The sequence below is a fragment of the Betta splendens genome, chromosome 7, assembly GCF_900634795.4.
Source record: "Betta splendens chromosome 7, fBetSpl5.4, whole genome shotgun sequence".
Classification (NCBI taxonomy): domain Eukaryota; kingdom Metazoa; phylum Chordata; class Actinopteri; order Anabantiformes; family Osphronemidae; genus Betta; species Betta splendens.
Genome location: NC_040887.2, coordinates 9665869 through 9689519, shown reverse-complemented (window position 1 = coordinate 9689519; position 23651 = coordinate 9665869). Strand labels below are relative to the sequence as shown.

Here is a 23651-nt window from a genome sequence, read left to right as displayed (position 1 = left end):
TTGCTTTGGTTAAGGGCATGCTTATCTGTCACAGTGGATGCCCTGCCCTCTGGCATTTTTCTGTCAGGCATCACTGTAGTTTGAAGGTTACCGTAGTTTGAGACACAAACCTTGGCTCATTCACGGTTGTCTATAACAGCATTACATCCCTTGTTGAGACTTGATTTTTCAGTAAGTGACTAATTTGACCCTTTTCATGTTTCTAAGAGAGTTAAAAATTAAAACCCAATGGAAATAACAGTGATGTTCTAATTCACTTCTTTGTATCTAGAAACAGATCAAGAATAGTCAAGATGATGCCCACTACTAGGAATTTACTGGACTGAGCGGTACGACCGTCAGATGCAGTCAGTGAAGTCCTATTAGAGGTAAAAGATGGTGTCTTTGTCTATGTCAGACAGTCTCTGGTGGTAATCTTCATCACATTCATTAGCCACACAGGAGACCTCTTACTGTATATGCATATATGATAATACCAAAACGCTGAGCAATGTCCAGACAACACTGACAGGAAAACAGACAGACGTACCTTTCACACTGACGGCCAGCGTACCCAGGGGGGCACTTGTCACAGGTCGGCTGACCATCAGACTCCAGATAACAGGTAGGGGAGAACCTGTGAGGTTCACACACAAATAATCACGTTCACATGTGACCTGATCTTTTGTTTTCGAACCATTTGAGTAAAGCGGCTTATGCTGCTGATCTGCACAATGTTGACTTAACCTAATGTGGCATTAGGCACAACAGTTAGTAGTGGTGCAACAGAATTAATCAGGTTACACTTGGCATGACTTTTAGACCTAAACTCACTGGGTGCTGGATGACGTTCCAGGACAGGGGCATGGCTGACAGGCCTGAGCACCACTCGCTACAGGGCTTCCATAGAAACCAGTCTGGCAGAGATCACACCTTGGCCCAGCGGTGTTATGGAGACATTGCTTTCGATAGGGAGCACACACAAATGAAGCAGAGGGACAAGTAAAGTACATCCAAGTGATGATATGTTCCCACATGTTGGGGTTTGATTAAATTTCCAATTAAGACACCAGAGCAAGCTGTGTTTTGGCAAATGGTTGAGGGTTTAAAAGAATGACATAAAACCTACCAGACATGCGCCAGTCTCTGGGTCACAGCTGCTGGCGTGGCCATTACAGTCACACCTCTCGCATGTGCCCAGGTACAGGCCAGAGCTCGTCCGAGTGTAACCATCATCACACTCCTACAACCACATGAAGGAACAGCAAGTGATTACGAAAGAAAAAAAAAAAAGTTTCTTTTTTCTGTTTCAGATCTATAATGAGCCAGGTCCCATAGAGGTGACATGGTCAGATCCTACTATACCAGGGTGGTCAACCCAGGGTTGGCTACCCATGTAATGTACTGACACTTCACAGGGCTATTAAGCCTTCTAAATGACAAATGGCGGTGTAAGGTGTAAGATGTTTCGGTAAAACTAGGTAGAATTTACAGCACAAACGCACCTGGCAGGAGGATCCTCTGTAGCCCTGGGGGCAGGCACAGTCTTCCACCTCCACAGCAAGTTCATTCCCAGTAGAGCGAGGCACAGCAATGTCCATCTTTATGTCCATGAGGCTATTTAATGCAAAAATACATAATTAAAATGTGTTGTTTTAAAGGAGACAAAATTGTTTATTGTAAGGTATACAGTATAAACAGGCTGGGTGCTGTGAAGAAAAGACTATACCTGCTTTCTTCCATGATTTCTGCGTAGGTGGCTCGAATCATGAAGACGGTGACATCAGCCAGGGCCATCAGAAGGTGCTCACGAGTGCATGGCTGCCCATCAGCGCGACGCCATTCACTCTATTAATCAGATGGAAAAGAAAAAAAGGTTTATAATTTATAACATTGCATGAGGATCGACATTCAACTAAAAGGCACTGCGCTTTTAAAAATCACCTCTCTGAAGGTCACAGTGATGATTTGTGGTATCCCAGGTATCGCCTTGGCCTTGGAGTAGTGCTCCAGGAAGATGCCATTTCCCTGAAGAACCACGTCTGGATGGCTTTCACTCACCAGCGTGCGCTCAAATGCTTCAAAGCGCACTATGTACTGAAGATCCCCACCATAGGCCGTCACCTGGGAGCAACATTGTAGAAAAGAAGGTTTATCTGACAAGATTCAACAGTGGAATGATATTTCATTAGTATGAAATTTGGGGAAAGTGGTAAGTCAGACACAAGCCGCTCATGTTGAACTTGTTGGGCATCATTACTCATTATTTCCTCTCACCTTATCGCCTCTGAAGCTCTGGGGCAGAACCCAGTAGTAGGTATCATGGGGGATACTGGAGAAGGCGCGGTAGACTACTTCAGATGAGCCCCTCTGGAAGATGCCTTCGGAGATCGTTCTAGTGTTGGCACTGTTGGAGAGGACATAGAGTTGTCCATTCACCCCTCCATGCACCTGGGACAAAAAAACATTTGTCAAAGTAGGCGTTAAATTAAAAGTATTTATATGCATGGAGCGGTATTATTAAGTATCTGAAAGTACTTGCTGATCTGGCGGAACTGCACAAACACTGTGTAAAACATTAATAAATGAAAATAATCAGCTCTTCCTTAACAGCTGGCAAATCACCTGATCTCTACTCCAAGTAGAGCTGGCACACTCTTTGGAGACGCCCATACAGAAGCAACGTAGACAGCCTTCAGGGTTGGTCTCAGACAGATGGAAGAACCCAGGCTTACACTCTTCGCAGTGCGCGCCTGCCACGTTACTCTGCAACATATTCACAAATATGTAATCCATCTGCTTGATAAGCTAATGAAAGATGACGGCCAAAGAAATAAAAATTTAAAACGTGACAGCCTCACAAATCACAAATGTGGTGCAGATTACACGATAGATGTTTGTAATTAAGTCCCTCTATTGCATTTTGCAGATGAGCGTTTATACCTTGCAGCTGCACGGCCTGCTGCTGGAACTGATGGTTCCTCTGTTATCACAATTGACCATTTCTGCAGAAGGAGAGCAGGGGAGAGAGGATGACATATGGAGAGGAAAGTTCTCCTCCAGTCAGTTTGCATTCCTGAGCTGTGACCACATACTAAAGTGCACTGTAACACCAGGGAAAATCCTAATGGTAGTCATTATACAGGGCTGGACTTTTTTGGTGCTGTGTCACTGGATGATTGAAGTGTACAAAAGGTAACACAATCCAGGTGCAGATGCTGTCAACGTCATGAATAGAACTGCAAAAAAAAAAAAAAGTTCTCAAACAAATACTCACGGTTACGAACACATTTTCCATTTGGCAGCATGGGGTTGCCTTGGTAACCGGGAGCACATCTGAAATTAGACAAAAGCTCACAAAACTGGTATGATCAACCATTAGCTATTGTACTTCCTGTGTCAACCACTAACAGAGGCACCACTACCACACATCACTATCATACTGTATGTAATCTGAAGACACTTCACACTACTGCTTCTAATGTTCTTACTTGTCACAGCGTCTGCCTGTGTAACCAGGTCTGCAGGCATCACACGTTGGCTGTTGATCAACATCCAAGAAGCAGGTATCAGAAAACCTACGAAGGAGAGAGAAACAAAGCAATTCATTATTGTTTATTGGAGGTCAAAGAAATATTATATTGATTCATTATTGACAGTAAATGTGTATCTTGGGTCTGTAACCTTACCGCCGTGAGGTCTCGGAGTACGGGCAGGGGCAGGGCTTACAGTCATCGTGCCGACCTCGGCTCGGGTCACCAAAGTATCCTGGGCGACACTTGTCACACTGAGACCCTTCTGTGTTGTGCTGGCAGCTCTGTGTCCAGGAAAAAAAGCTGATCATTCCCTGAAACTACCCCTGACAAGTGGACACCTGTATGCGACTTATATTAATCCATGAATAAATTAATGTTCAAAAATGAACATTGTTTCTCCTTAAACATTTGACTGTGAATGTGAACTTTAACTTAACAGTAGAATTTACCAGACAGTGTCCACTGATTGGGTCACAGGCGCTGGCGTGTCCATTACAATTACACCCAGCACAGGTGCCAAGATAGAGGCCATCAGGGACACGTTCGAAACCAGAGGAGCACATCTCACAGGACAGGCCTGTATATCCAGGCGGACATCTGGAAAAGACAAATTTAGCAAAAGCCAAATTACGCCACTAATAGTACAATTACGCCTCAAATTAGCTTCACCTCTGGGTATGAAGCCTCGACTTTGTTCGTTCTTACCTGCACTCTTCAACGTCCTTCGCTGGGCCGCTATTGCTGAACTCCACCGTGGTGGTATCCATGACGATGTCACCGAGACCCACGCTGACCATGTGGTTGTCATAGACCGTGCGGATGCTGATGCTGTCCAGGTTGGCCAACGTCATCATCAGATCCTCACGGCTCACAGATCGGCCATTCGAATGCTGCCATTTATCCTACAATGTAACCATCAGTTTAGGCATGTTATTAGTGGAAAAAAAGTGTTTTTGTTCTCTTTGGATACACAACATTATTTGTATTACTTACTTCAGTGAACATGATTTGTTTCTGGTTGACCACTCGGGCAGGCGTGCCGCTGCCTCTGCGGTACACGAGCCTGTGTCCATTGCCGACCAGAATCACATCGGGCTTCTGCACAGGCTCAGACAGACCGCGGGCCAGTGTGTACCGCACCTTGTACTTCAAGGACCCTCCATAGGAATCAATCTGAAATTTAAGGGATTTTCACGTATAAATGTGATAAGAAATAAAATAAAGTGATATAAACCCTTGAGCCTTTACCTTGTTGCCCAGGAACTGGCGAGGCAAAGTCCAGAAGGACTCCAAGTTAAGAAAACGACGAGAAAGGTCGACCAGCTGGAACTCCTCCATTTCTGGGTTAATGAGGAGCTGAGTAGAGGACAGAGGAGGCGTGCCTGGCCTGGATGGGTAGGTGACATTCACTCCTAGGTGTAAAGTTAAATAGTCTAGGTCAATCTATCTTACCTTGTAATCATGATCACACTGTTAGGTCTATATTGCATCAGTGTATAAAGTACAGCTACTTACTGTAATGTCAGCCAATACTTTCAATACCTTTAAAGTTTTCCTCTTCAGTGAACTGCAGACTAATCTGGTCACGGTAGCGACCAGTGCTCTTGCAGTTTTTGGTGATTCCAGCACAGAAGCAGGACACACAGCGGCCCCCCACACTGAAGTGACCATCAGGGCAGTTGCCTGAAAAATACAATACAAGATGAAATGAGATGATGGGTGCCAATTCATGACTTCAGTCATTGTTTAGCTATGGCTGTGTCTCTGACAAAAAGGCTCGGTCTAATGACTGTGTCCGTATCAGTACCTGGATTTGAATTGGACGTAAGTGTTAGCACTCCGTCTGGGATACCAAACACCAGACCTTTAGCATTGATGGCCTCGCATGTGTAAGCCCCCTGATCTGCCTCCTTTACATCACTTATGGTTAGGGTGCCGCGGCCATTCTCGCTGATCATGGAGATTCTAAGACATAAAAATACAGCACACATTTACAGTATAGCAAGAACTTCAGCAAAAAGATTGGATCCACAACACTAGAATCACAACACACCCAGATGTTCCTGACTCCCACTGTAGTCTAAGGCATTACTATTATACAAAATAATACCTAAAATTCATTTGTGAAAGACAAACCACACACTCAGCAGGCGACGCCCGGAGTGAATATTCTGATACTGCAGCCTTTGGAAATGTATTTCACCATAAATACAGGAATCACAGAATCTAGATTTATGAGGCAGTGTTGAAACACTGATAAAAGGGGTTGTGTGTCTATGGGTATATTGAAACAGTATGTTTTTCTAAACATAGTATCTGAACTTTCAACTTATTTTGCTTTGTACACTCTTCTGTAAAGTCATAAGTTTGTTAACTACTTTAAATTACAATATTGATCACTTCATATTCCCATCAGCCCCACCTGCCGCTGGCAGGAATGTGTCCCCAGTTGAGTCTCCAGGTGATAATTGGTGTTGGCACTCCAATCGCCTGACAGGTGAACCTCACAGTTGAACCCCGTGCTGCTAGAATTGACTCTTCAGGTGGACTTGTCACAGAGGGAGGGGCTATATGGAGTCAAGAGGATGACAAATAAATGTACAAAAAGACTAAAAAGGTGATTGTGCATCCATAATGTATTTTTGAAAAAGCAGGGATTATTTCAGACCATTTTTCACTGCATACAAAGCAACTCAGACAGTGTCGCATAGATTCTGTGTAATGGCTAATGCACTTGCTTTCCTTCTTGAAAATGTTTCATCTTCCATTCAAAAGGCTTCTTTAAACCTGTTTATATACCCTGTGGATTGTTAGGTCGTAAGTGTTCAAGTGTTCACCCGTGGGTGGGTTGTTGTTCCAGCTGACTTTGTTTGACTGAGGTCATCTGCTTCCTGGAGGCTTTGGATGACTCCCAGTTTGTGTTTGAGACGGTGGTGAGAGTTAAAGTGTAAACACTGATGAAGACAGAAGGCTCAGCATTGAAGTTTACAGGAAACCCACACACGTAGATCAGTGTGTAATGCACAGTGTGAAGGCGGTCGAGTAGCTTCCTGCGACACTACCTCGGGTGAACTTCACGTTGTTGAATAGAGTTTTAGATTTAACCCAGGTATCATATACTGTACAATATCGCAAAAAAAAAACTATATACTTACTGCAACCATACTCATCGGAGCGATCGGGACAGTCTGCCTCTTCATCACACTGGTAACTAGCCGGGATGCATCTGCGATCGCTCAGGCATTCAAACTGTTCAGGAGCGCACCTATCACCAGGACGCTTGGTGGCTGGAGTCAGAACAAAATAGAGATGTTCACCAACTCGTTAATCATCTTGCTTCGTGTTTTTAGTAAACGTCTCTCAGTTTGAATTTAATGAGAGGTTTCGATCATCTTTGAACTTACGGCAGTCTGTTTCATCTGAGTTGTCCTCGCAGTCGTTGTCTCCATCGCAACGCCAAAGCTTGAGTGCACAGCGACCATTTTTACACTTGAACTCATTAGGTTCACAAGGGGATGGAGTACCTGTGGGAAGGTAGAGTACCTTTGAGTATTTATATTGCTATCTATAAAGGGTCACACACAGAAGGAAACAGCACTTACCACATCTAAATTCATCACTTCCATCTGAGCAGTCTGTCTCTCCATCACACACGTAGTCTCTAAGGATGCACCCGCCACTCTGGCATGTGGCCTGATCAGCTTTGCAGGGTCCTGGTACACTAGGAGGGCGTGGGGGCTTTCTTGTAGAAGTTGTGGTGGTTGTGGTGGGGAAAGTGGTAAAAACTGGAGGAAGGGGAATTTCACCTAAAACAAATCACTGATTAAACTAAAGCAACATTGCAACCATTACTAAGACTACATTTCAATGCTATATCTGATGGTCATAGGGCTACACTGAAGCAACTCACCACAATTGAGCTCATCGCTCATGTCTCTGCAGTCTGGCCTATTGTCACACACGTACTCCTTCAAGATACATGTCCCATCACCACAGCGGTACTCATCAAACACACAGGGTCTCATGTTGGTTTGCACTAAAAGAGGTGCAGAGTAGAAGAGATGGATGTTTAAGGGATCCAAGACGTGCAAATCAAGGCTACAGTACAACCGGTTCACTACATTTTTACAGATCCTTGAGCTGCACAGCAACTGTTTGTTTTGTACTACAGTATGTTGTTGGATGTAAAACAGACTGGGCTAAAAGAAAAAGAATAGAGACACAAAACAGACTGGACAGATTAGACGCAGACTAGGCAGATGTGCAAAGCGCAATTGACAAAGCACACTAGAGCAGATAGGAAAAGACAAAACAGACTTTGAAAGAAATCTAGTTTTACGAGACTGCATAGACTAGATAAAAAAAAAGACAAAATATAACTTTACAGACTAGACACTCCTAAAGAGTAAAAAAGACTATATAAACTGTACTAAACACAGACTACATTTGAGTGAACAAACTAAACTTAAAGACACAGTCTATACAGGAGTAGCAGGTAGAGGGTAGATGCTATTACAGTGCAGATAAACTATATGCCTATAAGCCTGCTGCCATGTCTGAGTGTGGACTTGGTGGAAACTGTACCGAAAATCTGGTTTAAAGCAGCATTCGTGATCAAACTTATGCCATGCACAGACAATCTGGTTCTTGACAAAAGTTCTAACAAACTACGAGGATTGCCACATTCACAAGCTTATTTACATCTGTGGTCCATGCAAAGCTATTCTCAAACCACAAGTGTTTACACAATCCATGGTTATTTCAGCACAATAAGGAAAGAAGTGTGTGATTGTTCTCTCTGAAGGCATTACAGCCCTCCTACTGTTTCTGCAGCACAGTCAGCTCAGTTACCATGCAGCAGGCATGGCACAGTACAAACCTGCTATCGATAAAGTTTCCTCTCGAGGCTGAGATTCTAGAAACCAGAAGGAAATGTTAAGGACCCTGACCAATACGCTACTTACCGGAGAGCAAACTCTTGTGCAGAGTAAATCACTTCACATCTGTGTAAATAGATGTTCTTCTTGAGGTCTTACCTTCCCCAAGCCGCCTGAACTGAAAACCCTGGATTGACGTGTTATAGGAGGCGATGGCTCCTTCCAACACTACGTTGTACAGCACACTGCGGATCTGCTCATCGTTGCCGTTGTTATCAGAACCCACGTCCAACTCAACAAATATGTCCACGCCATCGTCTCTTATGATCCTCCTGGAAATTAAGGACGAAATGCATAATGGGAATATGAACTGTAGAAAGAGACCTGTTTAGGCGTAGGCTTGTTTGGTTGCTTTAAATGTCACAAAGTGTGACTTAAAAGACTTACTTGATGAGAACCACGTTAACTGTCTGGACGCCTGGAATCCTGTTGTACTCTGACTCCAGCTATGGAGACAAAAGCAGAAATGATTACATCTCAGTCACACATTCTTAAATCGGCCAAATCATAAATTACATGTCTGATCCTTATAAAAGGTAGCCTTATTGTCCATGAGGACTATTCAGAGTTTAAGCTACAAGGCAAAGCACATACTGTGTCCACTACTGCTTCAGAGATCTCAATAAATTCTTCAGAGTTGATGTCCTCAAGCTCAGGGCCATAGACCAGGGAGTCGGTGAAGTTCACTAGGGCTCTGTAATAAACTAGAAACAGAGAGGCAGCAGTTAAAACACACTACAACATGTGTACATTAATGCTGAGGTTGCTATGACTGGCTGTTATAGAGTTCATATATTACCATGAAAACTAGGCGTGGGACTTGACGCGGGACCCTTTTTGCGACTTATAAAAGAAGTAATTCTTCAGTTTTCAGTTTCCAGTTTTTAAAAATGTCTAATCAAAGTTGTGACATCTGTTCAACAACTGCAACACTGCATTAAACATATCAGAGAGGCACTGATGGACACAACACTGAAAAGTATAGAATGCATATACAGTATAAAAAAATCCTTGGATATGTAGACACATAAACAAACAAAGGATCAGCCATGGCCAAAGCTGTGTTGGCTTTGAAGCACTGTGACTCTTCTTTCTCAGTCTTCCATTTAGCTGTGCCCAAAAAAAGATTAAATTGAATCAATTCATTTACAGTTTGCGAGTTTAGAGACAACTTTGACCCAGAGCTGTGCCATGCTCTATGGACCCATCGTTATGAAACATCTCAAACAGCTTTATGAGCAGTGCCTTAAAAATGTCAGATGTATAATTAAACTTAAAATAGCTCCGGCCTTGAGGCTGCCCTGTTGTCACTCTCTCCTGCCAACACGTTTCTAGGAGAGGCCTGCCAGCCAGATATTTTAGCCTGGCACTATGGGCTTAGAGAGGAAGTCAATATTTGCACTGTTCCTTGCAGTGTGATGCTGCTTGCATCTGCCAAACAACAACAAAACTTCCCAAATACTTGCAAAATATAAGATGTTTGCAGACGTTTGCCAAAACTCGACACAGTGGCGCAAATCCCCCTTCTCCTACGCATAGCATTGACGCAACAAAAGTTTTTATTTCTTTACAGAGAAAGACTCAGTTATAACAAACTGAAGTTACTGCTGCCTGTGAAGACACCGAAAGATGTGAACGTGCTTTAACAGAACTTCCAGCATTAGCAGTGCTAGCCTGGCAGGCTGCCTAAGTGCTTGCTTCACAGGCTGTTACTGTGATTTTATAGGAGTAATTGTTGCTAAACCAAAAGACAGGGAACTTCAAAGTTACTCATCAAAGCAACTCAGCTGACCCGGACATAATCTAATCACTTCAGTGGGTCCTCGTCGGCGGTTCAACGGCAGACTGCTTACTGCCCCGCTTTGACATCAAGAACTGGCAAGTGTGGGACTGCTGCCGCCCGAGAGCCTTTGATTGGCGATCCGGGTTGTGCCCCGCTGCTAACGAGCTGCTCTTTCCCTCCCATGTCCATTCTGCTATACTGTACATTGCTGACTGGTTCCAGTGTGGGAGAGAAAGCCCCTCATCAAGCTCCGCAGCCATCAAGGGTTCACGGGCAAACATGACGAGCAGGAGTGTGGAAAGAAAGCATTCCACACTCTTTATTCGCAAACTTATTTTGTCATTAAAGCTGTTCACCAGAACTGTGGCGGCTTTGTGCAGTGGGCCCCCTCTGAGCCCGTAGTAGTCCACACACCAGACAAAGACTTGATTGAGCAGAGCGACCAGCCTGGCCTTTAAAGCCCAACTACTTCGGGTTTGACCTTCAACCCCCAAAGTAGCACCCACGGCATCATCCCAACCACTAAGAGAGAGAACCAGAGAAAGTCAGGCTCTGGAAGAACAAGTGCCAAACCACACTTCATTAATGACCTCATCAAAAACCTAGTCTTTCCCATCTGCTGGTATTTCCCTCTTACTTATCTCCATCTCTTTGTTTTGCTCACGCATAACATATGCCAGCTGTCTTTTTCTCTAACTTAACTGGTGTAGGCAGAACCTGCTACTTCAAACTTGTGCTGGTGTCAAGCCAAACTACTCTGTCTCAAGGATTACTCACTGCACTCTAGTGAACTCTTGAGAATAACTAATTTTCATTTTAAGCTATCCCTGTTGAACCCCCCCGCACCCAACATAAGCATAAAAAAACACTAAAGTGTATAATAAAGCAGAGTTTACACTCCTGCTGGGGTGATTCTGTAAAACAGCTGGTTTGTATTGGGATGAGTCATTTGCAGGAGGCAACTATTACTAAAAGCACTTAAATTAAGTAGTAAAACAAGTTTTGCAGGTGTTGGCCATCAACAAAATTAAATAGTTACATGACTCCATAATCTCTACAGTGTTTTAGCAGGAGATGCCAGTGATGTCAGCTGAGTAAGATGAACTCTGTTACTGGATGGAACAACACTGATTTTCCATTGGAATCAAAACACACTGGGAGACACCTGCAAGCGTCACTGAACACAGACTGTAGGTGAGCCGTAGAATGTAAGTCAGAGTACAAGAGAAATAAACAAGTGACAGTAGACTCAAGGTATGAGAGAAAGAATAGAATTAAAAAAAAAGAAGAAGAAAGAAGGTCTCGACTTACTGGAAATTGGTTCGACTGGGCTCTTTATGCTCCCCATATGTGAATCCTGCCAGTGTACTGTGGAAAGCAACGCAGGGCAAGGACCAAAAAGCAACAGACAGAGGGTAGAGACATATTGCAGAGGTTAGTGGAGCATAAACGTGAGTCAAGGGTCAAGGGCCAGAAGGAGAAAAGCGACAAAAGGAGCAGGGAGAAGGATCCAGTTAGTTAGACAGGTGCAGAGAGGTTTAAATATCCGAAGTTAAGAGTTAAAAAGGAAAAGGGTAAAAGCGAGCAGAGAAAATAGAAAGTGGTGATCAGAAACTGGCAAGAAAACAGGAAATCAGAAAGAGTAGCAGACATTATAGCTGTACAGTATGTTGCTGAAATGAACATTAGCTAATGTAATAATATAGCAACAAGAAAATAAAGTTGTGATCATAATTTCACGAGTCACAAATATCAGCTTTCATTTTATGATATCAACCATCCCACTAATCATTATGTGGGATGCTGTGGACAGCCACGCTTAATGGGACAATGGGTTTGTGGAGACTGTGGTTCCTGTCGACTGAGACGGCTTAATGCAGACCCCTGCAGTGTTAAACCAGGGGTATGTTGGTGGTGGGGGGGAGAGGAGGCAAAGGGAGTACAACCAGTTTCTGTCTGGCAGGAAGTCTGTTCGCATGACAGTATCAAGGAGAAAAGGTTAAAGGGTATCTCCTTAGAAATTACTCCTCTTCAGTCAACGAGAACAAAGAGGATATCCTTCAAACCGCACACACACTTCCATACACAGCTCTTCACCAGGACACACACATCCACCCTGGGGCTTTGCAGCGATTCAGGGAGGAGCCGTTTCCTGTTTTTCCTCCTAAATGGAAAGAACCATGCACCATTATGACATTTCTAACCAAAATGTAAGATTCTCTGCAGTTGCACTGCCAACAATGACCATGTTCTCTTGGGACATTCTAAAATGTCAACTGAGGAGGCCTCTGTTCCAGTGAAAAATGTGTGTGTGTGTGGGTTGTATGAGTGGGGTCTAAGTGCAAAGACAGATTTCTGGGTTTTTGGTACAGTAAAAACTGGTGTTACTTGGGTTGGGGTTTTGTGTTGACCTGGCCAAGTGTTACCTGATCTTCATGTCATTTGTTGAGTAGGTGGTGTGATATAGATCGCAGGTTTGCTGGTTTTCTAATTCATATAGCTGATGAGAGCGCATCTGCAAAGGGTAAGGGTTAGGATGAAAACCAGAGATTTGTCACAGCCTACCCTTTGCAGATGCTCTCTCATCAGCTATATGAAGCAATTTGGCACTAATGTATTTTGAAAGTTGGTTGTTGTTAAAGAAATAGTGTGTGCTGAAAAACTGCAAACTAGTAAACAACATTTTGAGTCTAGTAAGATTCACAGCGGAAGAAAGGAAATGGTTCACAGAAAACGTGCCCAACCCCAACCATTTAAGGTTCCCCACAAGAACAGTGACCCAGACTAATTAAAGCTAATGAAGCATCCGCTACTTCAAAGTCGGCTGATATGTTGTGATCTACAGTAAGTCAGAAATAGAATGGGCGGAGGAGCCATTACTCACCACGCTATTATGTTCAGAGCACACACATGATCAGCGACTATAACAAAGCAGTCATTGTATGAGAGCAGAAGATGATGATTCAATAATTATTGAAATAAACTCTCAAACACAGTTCAGACAGATGTTAAAGCCAACCTTCACTATGTGGCAGTGGAAGGCCACCTCGAGGGCCCTCAGCAGTGCAACCACAAAGACCTCATCAAAATAACTGCAGCTGCCGCCACTCGTCCCTCCGTAGGACGACCCAAGAGGCTCCCTGTACATGACAACCGGCGTCGAACACAAACACACACACACACACACAGTGCCACTGAGAAAACGCACGATGCCAACTGCGTGTGGGTAAAGCTGGAAGGCCGAGTGGGTGGCCCAACATAGTCTGGCCGCCGCCCGGGCCAAAATGACAAACAGGGAACATTACCCTGATGAATTGTTCACCTACTCTGCAACATCTGTTCTCCTCCTGAGACAACAGAGGAATCGGAGCATGAATTGTGATTTGTCAGCCAGAACCCAGTAGCCACTGATACGATTAAAGGTAAGTCCAGCTGAGGCTACAGCAGTAAGTTGACTGTGAGTCAGCCTCTTGTTTGCCCTCATGTTTAGAGGGCAGCCTTGCTGGCGAGTATAAGCAAAGCTCTATGAAGACTAAACACAAAACGTATCTCCCTGCTAATCCATCTCCTGAAAAGGGTACATGTTTAATGTCACATTAACAGAAAACCACAGCACAGAACAAAATATAGATGGGCACTGCAACGAAAGGTCACTTAATCAGGTTCTGAGAAGTATAGTCATTATTCTCTTCAGACTATACTGACAGAAACACACCTGTAACAAACAGAACAAGCTGAATGTAGGTCAGAACAGTTCGCACCCTAAGTACTAAACAGAAACCCTTCACATCGTAAAACAAAAATCCAAGCTGTGAAGTTCAAGGAACTTTCTGTAGACCTTTGAGACGAAGCGTGGCGTAGAGTATAAACACCATTTATTTGAGTCCTCCCAGGCTGGGGTGACATTGAAGACATCAGGACTCTTTCTAAATTTGGATAAAACTGAGTGGGTAGGCAAAGAGGCCTGCCACTTCCCTCTGGTGTGTGTGCAAACTCGACTCGCAGCCCGACTGCATCCTGGCCACCGTTCTGGGCACCACTCAATTATGAGCTTCAGTTTCTTGTAATTTATCACTTAATATAAATATGCAGATATAACCCCATAACATTAAACTTTGTCTTTTGTATCTAAACAAAGTGACCAATATTCTCTGTGAAGGAGAAGGTCTGTAATGGAGCTTGTGGTAAAGGAAAAAGCTGAGATGAGATAAGCAGGATTTTAGCTGCCAGGAATCTCTTTGGGGCCGTTAACGTAGAGGTCAAGACACGAGGTTAGGAGGACATGGGACGTATCTCCAGAGAAGATTCCAGACTTTGATTAGAAAAGACAATGAGCACAAGAACAAAGGAGGTTCAAAATAGTATTACAAAACATCAACAGTTTAGACTCCAGATGATTTTTTAACATAAGTTTATGGGGTTAAGAAGTGGGAATTCCTTTCCTAACTTTCAGCGAATAGTGACAAAACAGGATGCACGGTTTAATGGAGGAAACTAACACCTACGTCTTCTGGAGGGGGAAGGAAGGCAGAGGCTCGGCTGAATGGTCTGGACAGCCGATGGGATAGAGATACTCAGCAAATGTATTCAGCATTCAGCACAGGAAACCGAATTTCCTTCCCAGCCATGCTCCTATCTAAATATGGAACTACCCTGCCACCTCCGAGTGCCACAGAGGGTAGCATGCAAATGTTTAGCCATCTTTAAAATCAGATCATACATTTAAAATGGTAATAAATAATATGAGCCTCCTGTTTAACTGCCACATTAAAGCAACACTGACCTTTGTGTGGGTACGAAAGGCAGAATGTTTATGGAACATCAAGCAATAAACCAAAATGTTTTAGGATAATGTATTGTTATAAATTAACAAAACAGATTTTCTCGATAAAGGCTAAATTAAGATAATAATAATGTGATGCATCACAACTGAATGCTGTCAGCAAAGACACGTTAACATCGTCTGTGTTAAAAGCCCGTCCTGCTCCTTTAACCCACCCCCAAATTCAGAAAGGCCTCACAGCACTGCTATTTTTGTGGGACAGGCACATGATTCTTTGTGGTTCAGATCTGATGTCAGCTTGCAGCACAGGGACCAAAACAATTACTGTGACATGACATAATCAGTTCCACTAACCTGTCAGGAGCAAGCGTCTCGGGCCACAGACAGATTTAAAAGGGGCGGTTTTATTGACCAAACATTTGTGGCACTAAAATGCTGTACAAAAACAAATGAACGCTGTAGAGTCTATATGGCACACTAAACTGATTTTAATTGTGTGCAAAAAAAAAAACACATAACCACAGCAGCAACATACTGTACAGCTATGAGGCAGGTCTATGCAACTAAGAACAACTTTGACGCTTTGCCATATTGATCTGTACCGACAGTTGGTTAAATGATGGTAGAAAGGTCCTGGGCCATACTCACTGCAGGCACCAGGTGCAGGACAACAGAATTCAGACATCTTTTGGTGAAAATTTTAATTAGCTGATAAATAAAACTAAATTAAAAAAAAAAAAAAAAATAATAATAATAATAATAATAATAATCTCAAAAACTTTTAGCCAAGAGTTTTAGTGCAAAGTTTAAAACTTATGACATGATTTATTGAACTCCCTGAATATAAATATTTTTCAAGTCACCATAAAAATAAGAAGAGTTGGGGAAGGGTGCAGTAGTGAGTGGAATGCAAAACAGAGGAGCTCTGCTACAGCTTTTATTGTTTGTGGTTTCACGCAACTTATCATGCTGTCACCTCCGCTGCTGGGCAAAGGGATGAAAGAAGAGAGGAGATGTTTGTCTCCAAGACAAATCTGAAAGCCAGTGTTATGACCAGACTCTGAGAAGGTGTAGCAGGATGCAACGGCATCATCATTCAGGCTCAGAGAGAGGCGCACACACACATACACATACACACACACACAAATAAATTCTAAGTTATTAGATTCATTACATGTACTAGTCTCTTACTTGTGGTGTCGGAGCCTGAGGGCCACGTTGCACTTCCATCCTCCCCTCCATGGGGCAAGTCTTTGCACATAGAAACACAGATAATGGCATATAGTCAGTGAGTCTGTCCAACATATGCATTACCCACTCAGAGATGGGAAACACTAACAAAAGAACCTCACCTCCTGAAGCTTCATCAGCAGCAAAGTCCTCATCATCATCCAGTAAACTTCGAGACGCTCGTACAGCCTTCCCTACTTCCAGGTCTTCTGGCAGAGGAACCTCTCCCCACACCTTGGATGCCTGAGTCACCTGCAGCAAACAAAGATATTTATTTAGATTTAGGCATTGATAAAGAGAGTTAAGTGCTGGTGCTATACATGGACCCTGGAAGGGAGGAGTGAAAACAAACCCTGAGACAGGAAATCGGGCATTGTTGTATGTTTACTTATACAATTTATTATCTGTCAGAGTCCTACTTAAGATTTGCATGCATATAAAAGTTCATGACAGCAGGGACGGCAGTGCCTCAAGGCCGAAACTTTCAACAGAGCATGAACGACAAAAGGCGACTTAAACTCTGTGCCCCTGGGTACAAGAGAACATTCCAGCATACCATGACTAGTCCTTTACAACCAGCTCCTCGCTCTGGAATTAGGAAGAAGACTATCACGGAAACTTTAGGTCACGTTCAGCAGCATGAAGCACACCTCAAATAAACACAGGTCCTGTGAGAACAGGCTGTGTCATACCCAGACCATGACCACCTTGTCTGTTAGTTTGTTATATGAAGGGGTGCAACTAAAGGACAAGAGTGAAACTGAAATGTAGTGCCTAAGCAACTTTTTTTCCTTGCACATTTCACCTTGTAGCACATTTACTGTGGAACAAAATGACGACACACAATACAACACAGACGCTAAACTTCAACTACATCCTCAAACTATCAATACCGTAAAAGCCATCCTATCCATTTATAATTTATTGTTTACGGTCTTTCTGGATTATTTTTAACCACCAGACACCAATGTCATGAATACAAATGGACAACTATCTCAACAGGATCATATCAGTTTAGAGGCCTCTCCCTGAGAAAACCACTCCACATCTAATGAATATCTTCCTGTAGTATACCTGACAGACCCATAAACCCTCTCGCTAACAAAAAGCTTAGCCGGCTGCCCGCATATCTGATCATCTTGATAAAGCACACCATGCCAATTGAAGTGGAGCACAGTGTGGTCTCACCATCTTAGCATGCAGACTGCTTAGGCTCCCGCTATAAGTTTAGCTACAACGCTGGCAGGAAGCCATCCGCGGCATTTCCAGTTGGCATGGCCTGCCAGTTCCTATTTCCACCCGACTCATCATCCTAGATTTCCCATTTAAATGGCTCCAGCTAATAAATAACTCGATCTATCCCCCCAAATCCTCTCTTCCCTGACTGAACGCCCTTACAACAACACTTTGGAAGCACTTTCAAAAGGAGAAACCGCTGACTCACCAGGTTCTTTTCAGTGGTGCCAACCAGCCAACCATTGGTGTAATCATTATCTCCTGCTTCTCAGTCCTTTGGGATGTGGTACCATCTGTGTATACACATACACTGAATACCATCTGGGCATAGCCTGTCACAAATGCACAGTAGGCCACAGACCGTACTGTATTTGCACCTCATCTTGATGTTAAGGTCCATTTCCCTGAGAATATCTTAGCTTCAACTTATAGGGAGTTGGAAAACCATGTTTGACTAAACCTGCTACTACAATTTAGCTCCACGGTGACCTTTACTCTCAGTGCAGGAGTTGAGACAAGTTATCTCGACTTGGAGATAAAGGTCTCCACCAAGTGTGTCATGCTTTGGACCCCACCCTACCCAGAGGACACTGGCCTTGGTTGCTCTCCTTGCTCCAGTAGGCCGTTAACATTCTGTGTTAACAAGAGAAAGGTATTTTGTTGAAGGCCAAAATATCAAACACACAAATGAACACAAACCTTTCAGCTCAAAGGGATTCACTGCCACCCTATGAATGACTCTGCTTACAAGAAATGATAGTGGGGAACCAGAGGATCCATTGATAATCACTGACAGGTGACACTATGCAGAAACTTGAGCACAGGCTTTGAGTTTGTCCAGCTGTTGTTTGGTGTGACCCTGGGAAAACACTGCATTGCAGTCTGTTACTAAATGAATAAGAGGATAGGGGCAGAACCTACTGGGAGAAGACTAGTCAGCCTAAAATAACCGAGCCAGGATCCTATAAAGGGAACCATAAGGACAGTTGCACAAACTTGCAGATGGGAACCTCCTTTCATCTACATTACCAAACTAAGACCCAAGACCAGAAGAATGGTCCTTTGAATTAACATACACATGATTTATGGCACACACCTACACTCGCATGCATACATGCAAAAACAGACACATTCTCACACACCCACACTCTGGCATCCCATCATGGTTACATCCCTGCGAAAGCCAAAGCCTGTCAGAGAGACAGCGTGAGAAGAATTCTTCAGGGAACTTGATGCTCCCACTCTGCTAATAACCCCACTGATGCAGCTGCAGGACAATCTGTGAGAAATCTCCTGCATGCCTGTGTTTGAGAAAAAGGGCGACTGCACTGGGCTCATACTAGACCACGAGGAGTGATGTCCTCCCACGAACACAAAAGTTTGACATTTTAACATTTCATCCCCTGAGCTCCCACAACCTCACCTGATCACAAAAAGATGCAAGACACCATGCCTTAATGCTCATTCCTCTTAGCTTATAGCAGATTTTCCCCAACCTCTTTGACCTTCCATGTGAAGAAACAGCCAATATTAACCACAAATGGAATGCAAACTAACACTAGCCCATGAACTGCACTTTTTCTCCTCGTAAGGTACAGCTGACGAGATGGACAAGGAGAAGCCCACCAAGCACCAGCAGGCACCAGAGGTCTGACCTGCATAATGCCCTTTATTTGACTTGCAGCTATCTGTGAAGTAGGTGCAACAGCATCAGAGGTGTGCTTACATTGTGTGCTACATTAGGATAATATGGGCAAAATATTTTATATTATAACAGTGTCATGGCTCGTTTTTGGAAAAAATAAAATAATAAAAAAAGCTCACATTGCAACATTGTACTAGTTGGTGGATTTGTGCTCTGCCTTTGTGTTGTGAAAGAGTGCTGAAAGCGCAGGGGGAGATTGGATTAGTCAAGAAAAAAAGAAAAAGTCCTCTTTCCACTCGCACAGAATGTATCAACGGAGGCAGGCATCCATCATCGTCTGAAAGGCTTATCCTTGTCAGGGATGCGGGAAAGGCCGACATCTCCAGACTTCTCTCTTTTGTGTTTTTGTGGAAACAGTGCCGGTTTGTGTATGTTTTGTGTGACACAGACAAGCTTTTGGATGTGTTCGACCCTTGCTTGGAGTGGTGGGTGAACTGATAAACTGCCACTTCTAACACTAAACCTCTGCCTGGGCCCAGCTGCATTGAAGGGCCCGATGAGTGAGGCCCTCCTGCTCTTTGCAGATCTTTGACATTGCTACAAGATTTAATGCTCCGTGATTGGTTGAGAAGGAAGTGGAGGGGGACCCTTAAGTCAACAGACAAAAGCCGTATTTGACATTGTGTTCCATGAAGTGTCCGTTGACTAATACTGTGGGCACAACAGAAAGCAGGATTTTGTGGAATGGAGAAAAGGAAGAGGATAAGTCGCATGCTTGGAGCTCCCCCCAGCTCATTCATTCCCTTTCCCACACATGCCATGCATTTTACAATAAGCTTGGTCCCAATGCAGCTAACTGCAATGTACAGATGCTTAATGTTACATGTGTAGACATTCCAATGAAAGATTTGTGGACTGATTAATCTTAGATGCATAAGACTCAAAGCTGAAAGACCAGCAGGACCTCATCACTCTGCATCACTCCTTTACACCGTGTGATGTACAGTACAAAGCAGGCTTGAGCAAACACTGCCTGGAGCTACTCAGCATCTGCCACACAATCTTATACCAACATGCTGTTTAGGGAGGCAGGTCAAAATAAGCAGCCGGTCTGCATAAGGTTCGTGGTGCAGCCAGACATGACGCGAGAAGGTGACTACAGAGCAATTTGTGGTTTCCAGCTTTGCTCAGTTTGGATCAAAGAAGCATGAGGGTGACTTGTGATTCCTCCCATGTATGCACTTGTACTAACTTGAAAAACCTTAATACCACATCTAACTAAAATAACATTCGCAGACAAACCTTGGACTTTACTTTGATCTGTTACATCAAAAGCTGAACATTTTCCATAGCACAATAAATTTCACAAATAAATAATTTTCAATATACTTGGGTAAAAATGGAAAACAATTTGCAATTGCACATTATTTCACAATAGTATCATTGGGGCTAAAGGTCACAGCCTGGCGACAACATGGCCGGACAGAGGCCAGAGATCATAAGGGGGCTGGGAAACAAGACACCCCATCTAACACTAAGTGAAACACTACCTCGAGTGGTCATTTTCAGCCATACAGCACACACACAGCAGTGAGGAGCACTGACTTACATTTGTTGTATGATTTTAGGTTTTCAGAGTTAGATATTGCCAAATGTTCAGTGCTCGATTACAGTTTCAAAGTGGGTGGCGCAATACTGTGAAAACATTCTGACGTCCTGGAGTGCGAAGGACCAGTTGACACACACAGGAGCCCGTCTTTTCAATTACCACGCCAGCAGGACACACAGACCACCAAGAACCAGTCGGTGCTCACCCAAGACTGGAACCTGAACAAAGGCCCTTAAACCACCCTCTTTATTTACACACGAAGATAAGGAATGCACACACAGGTGGCTGCACACGTGATCACAAGCACTGGAAACACACCTTGTTAGCAGACTCACGACAGGAATGACCGTATTTTGTCACCGGGCTCTGTGGTTTTTGGAACAAGCCAGTTTGTTACAGTAGAGATTTAGCACTTAAAACTGACAGAGCTCACATTTATATGTTCTAAGGAATAAAAAAGGCAGACATCAAAAGCTGGAAATGCAAAAAAATAGCATAGAGAGTCTGTTTCACCTAATCTGAAGCACCTATTAAACAAATAGGAGAATAACTTGCAGCATTTATAAATAACGTGTGCTTCCAGGAGAGGCAGAGGCAACAGCTCCAGTTCCCCCAGACGACAGCTGAGAGGTGAGGTGCTGGGACTGGAGGCAGACTGGAAGAGAAGAGCAGCCCTGTTTATCTATTACAGAACACACTGAAAGCCATGCTGTCTTACCTACGACTCCCCCCTTCCTCCACACTGTAAAAAGGTTCAGGAGTCTGAAGTGGCCCAACCTAGCTGACACTGCAATCCAGCAACATATCAGGACAAAGACCTACTTCTTCTCCTGCAGCTGCAGCAAATTAATGCATAACAACTGCAGACTTTTTGAAAAAGAGCTAGTCACATCCATCCATGAGTAGCTACAGTACAGAAGCAACATTCACCACTGTCAAAGTGCAGTACATCCAGAGCTGATTAGCATGTTACTGGTTTGGTTATATTTTGATTATGAACAACTGAAACCAAGAAAATATTTAAATAAATGAGAGTTTTCACACTTTTGATTTGAGCACAAATGAGAAAAGAAGCCACAACCTTGTGACAGTACTAAAGAAAACCTACCCAAGTCATTACAGTTAGTCCTGTGGAGACCTTTAATGTCTATACCAAATTAAATGTTTAGTTTCATATGTCAGACTGGGCATCCAGTACCACCAGGATGATTCACAGGGTAAGTGGATATTCTGTCCTCCTAGTGGTGCTAGAAGTAAAGTCAGTTAGGATTTATCCACTGCCAGATTCTGCTGGGCTGATTTAAAGCAGTTAGACTTTAAAACGGAAGTAGCAGCAGCTGTTTGATGGCTCTGGTTTCTTTATGTTGATAGCGGCAGCAGTGTTAGATTTATTCCCTCTCATTTCCCCTCGCTCATTTCTCGCCTCAGGACCAACAAATCTAACGCCACCTGTTTCTTTGGCCTTGTTCACATTGTCCCACATAATCACAGACCAGAACTAGCTCAGTCTGTCAACTCACCCCCCCTCCTGTGTCTCACATTCAGTTGGTTGCTCGTTACGCTGGGTTGGAAAAGGAGGCCAAGTAGACCGACTGCCCCTCTCACACACGCGCGCTCTGGAATCCTCGATACTTTAGGACATTGAACAGGTGAGTCGCATACATCACATGGAGCTGCTCCTGCGAGCCCCCGGGTCCTAAGTCTGGTGTCAGAATGAGCTGATGCAGGGTTTTTTCCATGTAGAGTTCACCGGTTATCCTACCATGCAATCGATGCACAGGGAATAAAACTTTAAAAGTATATCTATTTATCAGAAGCTTTAACAGAAGCTATTCAAGGCCCTTTGACTATGTCCTCCTGGCATCTTGTCTGCAGAGAACATGATTGAACTGATGTTGGTTAAGCCACTTTCCACCAGTTCCCAAGGTCATGCTATTTGAGATTGCAATCCCATAATTAACCGGGATTTGGCAGGATATCATGCTGAAGCTTTTGGAACGCAGAGCAGTTCCAATAGCTTGACCAACTCAAACCATGAGTTACAAACAATCTTTGTTTGGTAACCCAAGATGCATTTTGAGATTACATTACAAAAATCCTGTCGAAAAGTAAACGGGTTAAACTTTTTGGATGCCATTTATGCATCAACGTCCTAAATTCTTTTCTCACAACTTATTAATGAATTCTTAACTCTGTTAAAAAAAAACAAAAAAACTTTTCTTCAGATGTGGCTAGCTAAAGTCATAAATGGTATTCATAGCTGTTCATTTCATTACGGTAAACATAATGACAATCACAGAATACACGGCTACGCTTCTCTGCAGGTGTTCTGCATCAAAGAGCAAAAAGAGCTGCATTTGGATGTTGACAAAGTCATCAAAGAGGTAAGGAAGGGATGGTGTTCAGGGTTACTGTTTTCAAACGCCTCCTCCATCTTCTCCAGTGGAAATTACCTGACAGCTGTTTTTGCTCCTTTTTTTTTTTTTTGCTGTTTTTGGAACGCCATAAGTGGGAATAGAAAAGACACTGGGGTGAGAGGAATCAGATCCGACCTCAGAACAGCACGAAATATCCACAGGCAACAAGAAAATATCCACTTTCTTCACAACCCCCACAGTCAAGTGTTGTTTAATATTATCTCAATTTATTTTTTAGTATCATATGTTTAAGACATTGCTAAAAGGAAAGTACAGTAGAGCACCTACAGTAACAGTGATACAATAAATCTGTTCCACACTAAACAGTACTATTTATACATTTGCCATTCATCTCGCAAATAACAGCATACCTTCCTTCTGTTTTGGTCTCAACACTGCTTTTATTTTGAAATAAGGTTTCATACTGTATTTGCATTTTATAACACTAAAACAACTAACTATCCTCAGAGGCTCCACTGTAAACTTGATCCAACAG

The 23651-nt window shown here is 43.3% G+C and overlaps 1 protein-coding gene across 12 annotated transcripts in view; it reads right to left on the bottom strand.

Moving 5' to 3' along the window:
• hspg2 (heparan sulfate proteoglycan 2) overlaps positions 1-23651 on the bottom strand; it is a 60304-nt gene that overhangs the window by 26707 nt on the left and 9946 nt on the right. For 10 of the 12 annotated variants that reach the window (XM_029157270.3, XM_029157275.3, XM_029157273.3 and 7 more), the window contains exons 2-31: positions 16371-16500; positions 16210-16269; positions 11547-11603; positions 9047-9156; positions 8840-8898; positions 8552-8724; positions 8395-8430; positions 7426-7551; positions 7118-7321; positions 6920-7039; positions 6671-6802; positions 5938-6082; positions 5323-5480; positions 5058-5198; positions 4764-4927; positions 4509-4688; positions 4221-4417; positions 3965-4112; positions 3669-3796; positions 3471-3557; positions 3257-3315; positions 2923-2984; positions 2605-2745; positions 2257-2430; positions 1924-2103; positions 1709-1827; positions 1485-1596; positions 1109-1222; positions 814-941; positions 530-616 (exon numbers count right to left, since the gene is read on the bottom strand). In XM_029157270.3, coding sequence (XP_029013103.1) covers positions 530-616; positions 814-941; positions 1109-1222; positions 1485-1596; positions 1709-1827; positions 1924-2103; positions 2257-2430; positions 2605-2745; positions 2923-2984; positions 3257-3315; positions 3471-3557; positions 3669-3796; positions 3965-4112; positions 4221-4417; positions 4509-4688; positions 4764-4927; positions 5058-5198; positions 5323-5480; positions 5938-6082; positions 6671-6802; positions 6920-7039; positions 7118-7321; positions 7426-7551; positions 8395-8430; positions 8552-8724; positions 8840-8898; positions 9047-9156; positions 11547-11603; positions 16210-16269; positions 16371-16500 — 3731 coding nt within the window. The remainder of the gene's footprint in view (positions 1-529; positions 617-813; positions 942-1108; positions 1223-1484; positions 1597-1708; positions 1828-1923; positions 2104-2256; positions 2431-2604; positions 2746-2922; positions 2985-3256; positions 3316-3470; positions 3558-3668; positions 3797-3964; positions 4113-4220; positions 4418-4508; positions 4689-4763; positions 4928-5057; positions 5199-5322; positions 5481-5937; positions 6083-6670; positions 6803-6919; positions 7040-7117; positions 7322-7425; positions 7552-8394; positions 8431-8551; positions 8725-8839; positions 8899-9046; positions 9157-11546; positions 11604-16209; positions 16270-16370; positions 16501-23651) is intronic. The other 2 variants (XM_029157272.3, XM_029157274.3) reach the window with 2 other exon arrangements.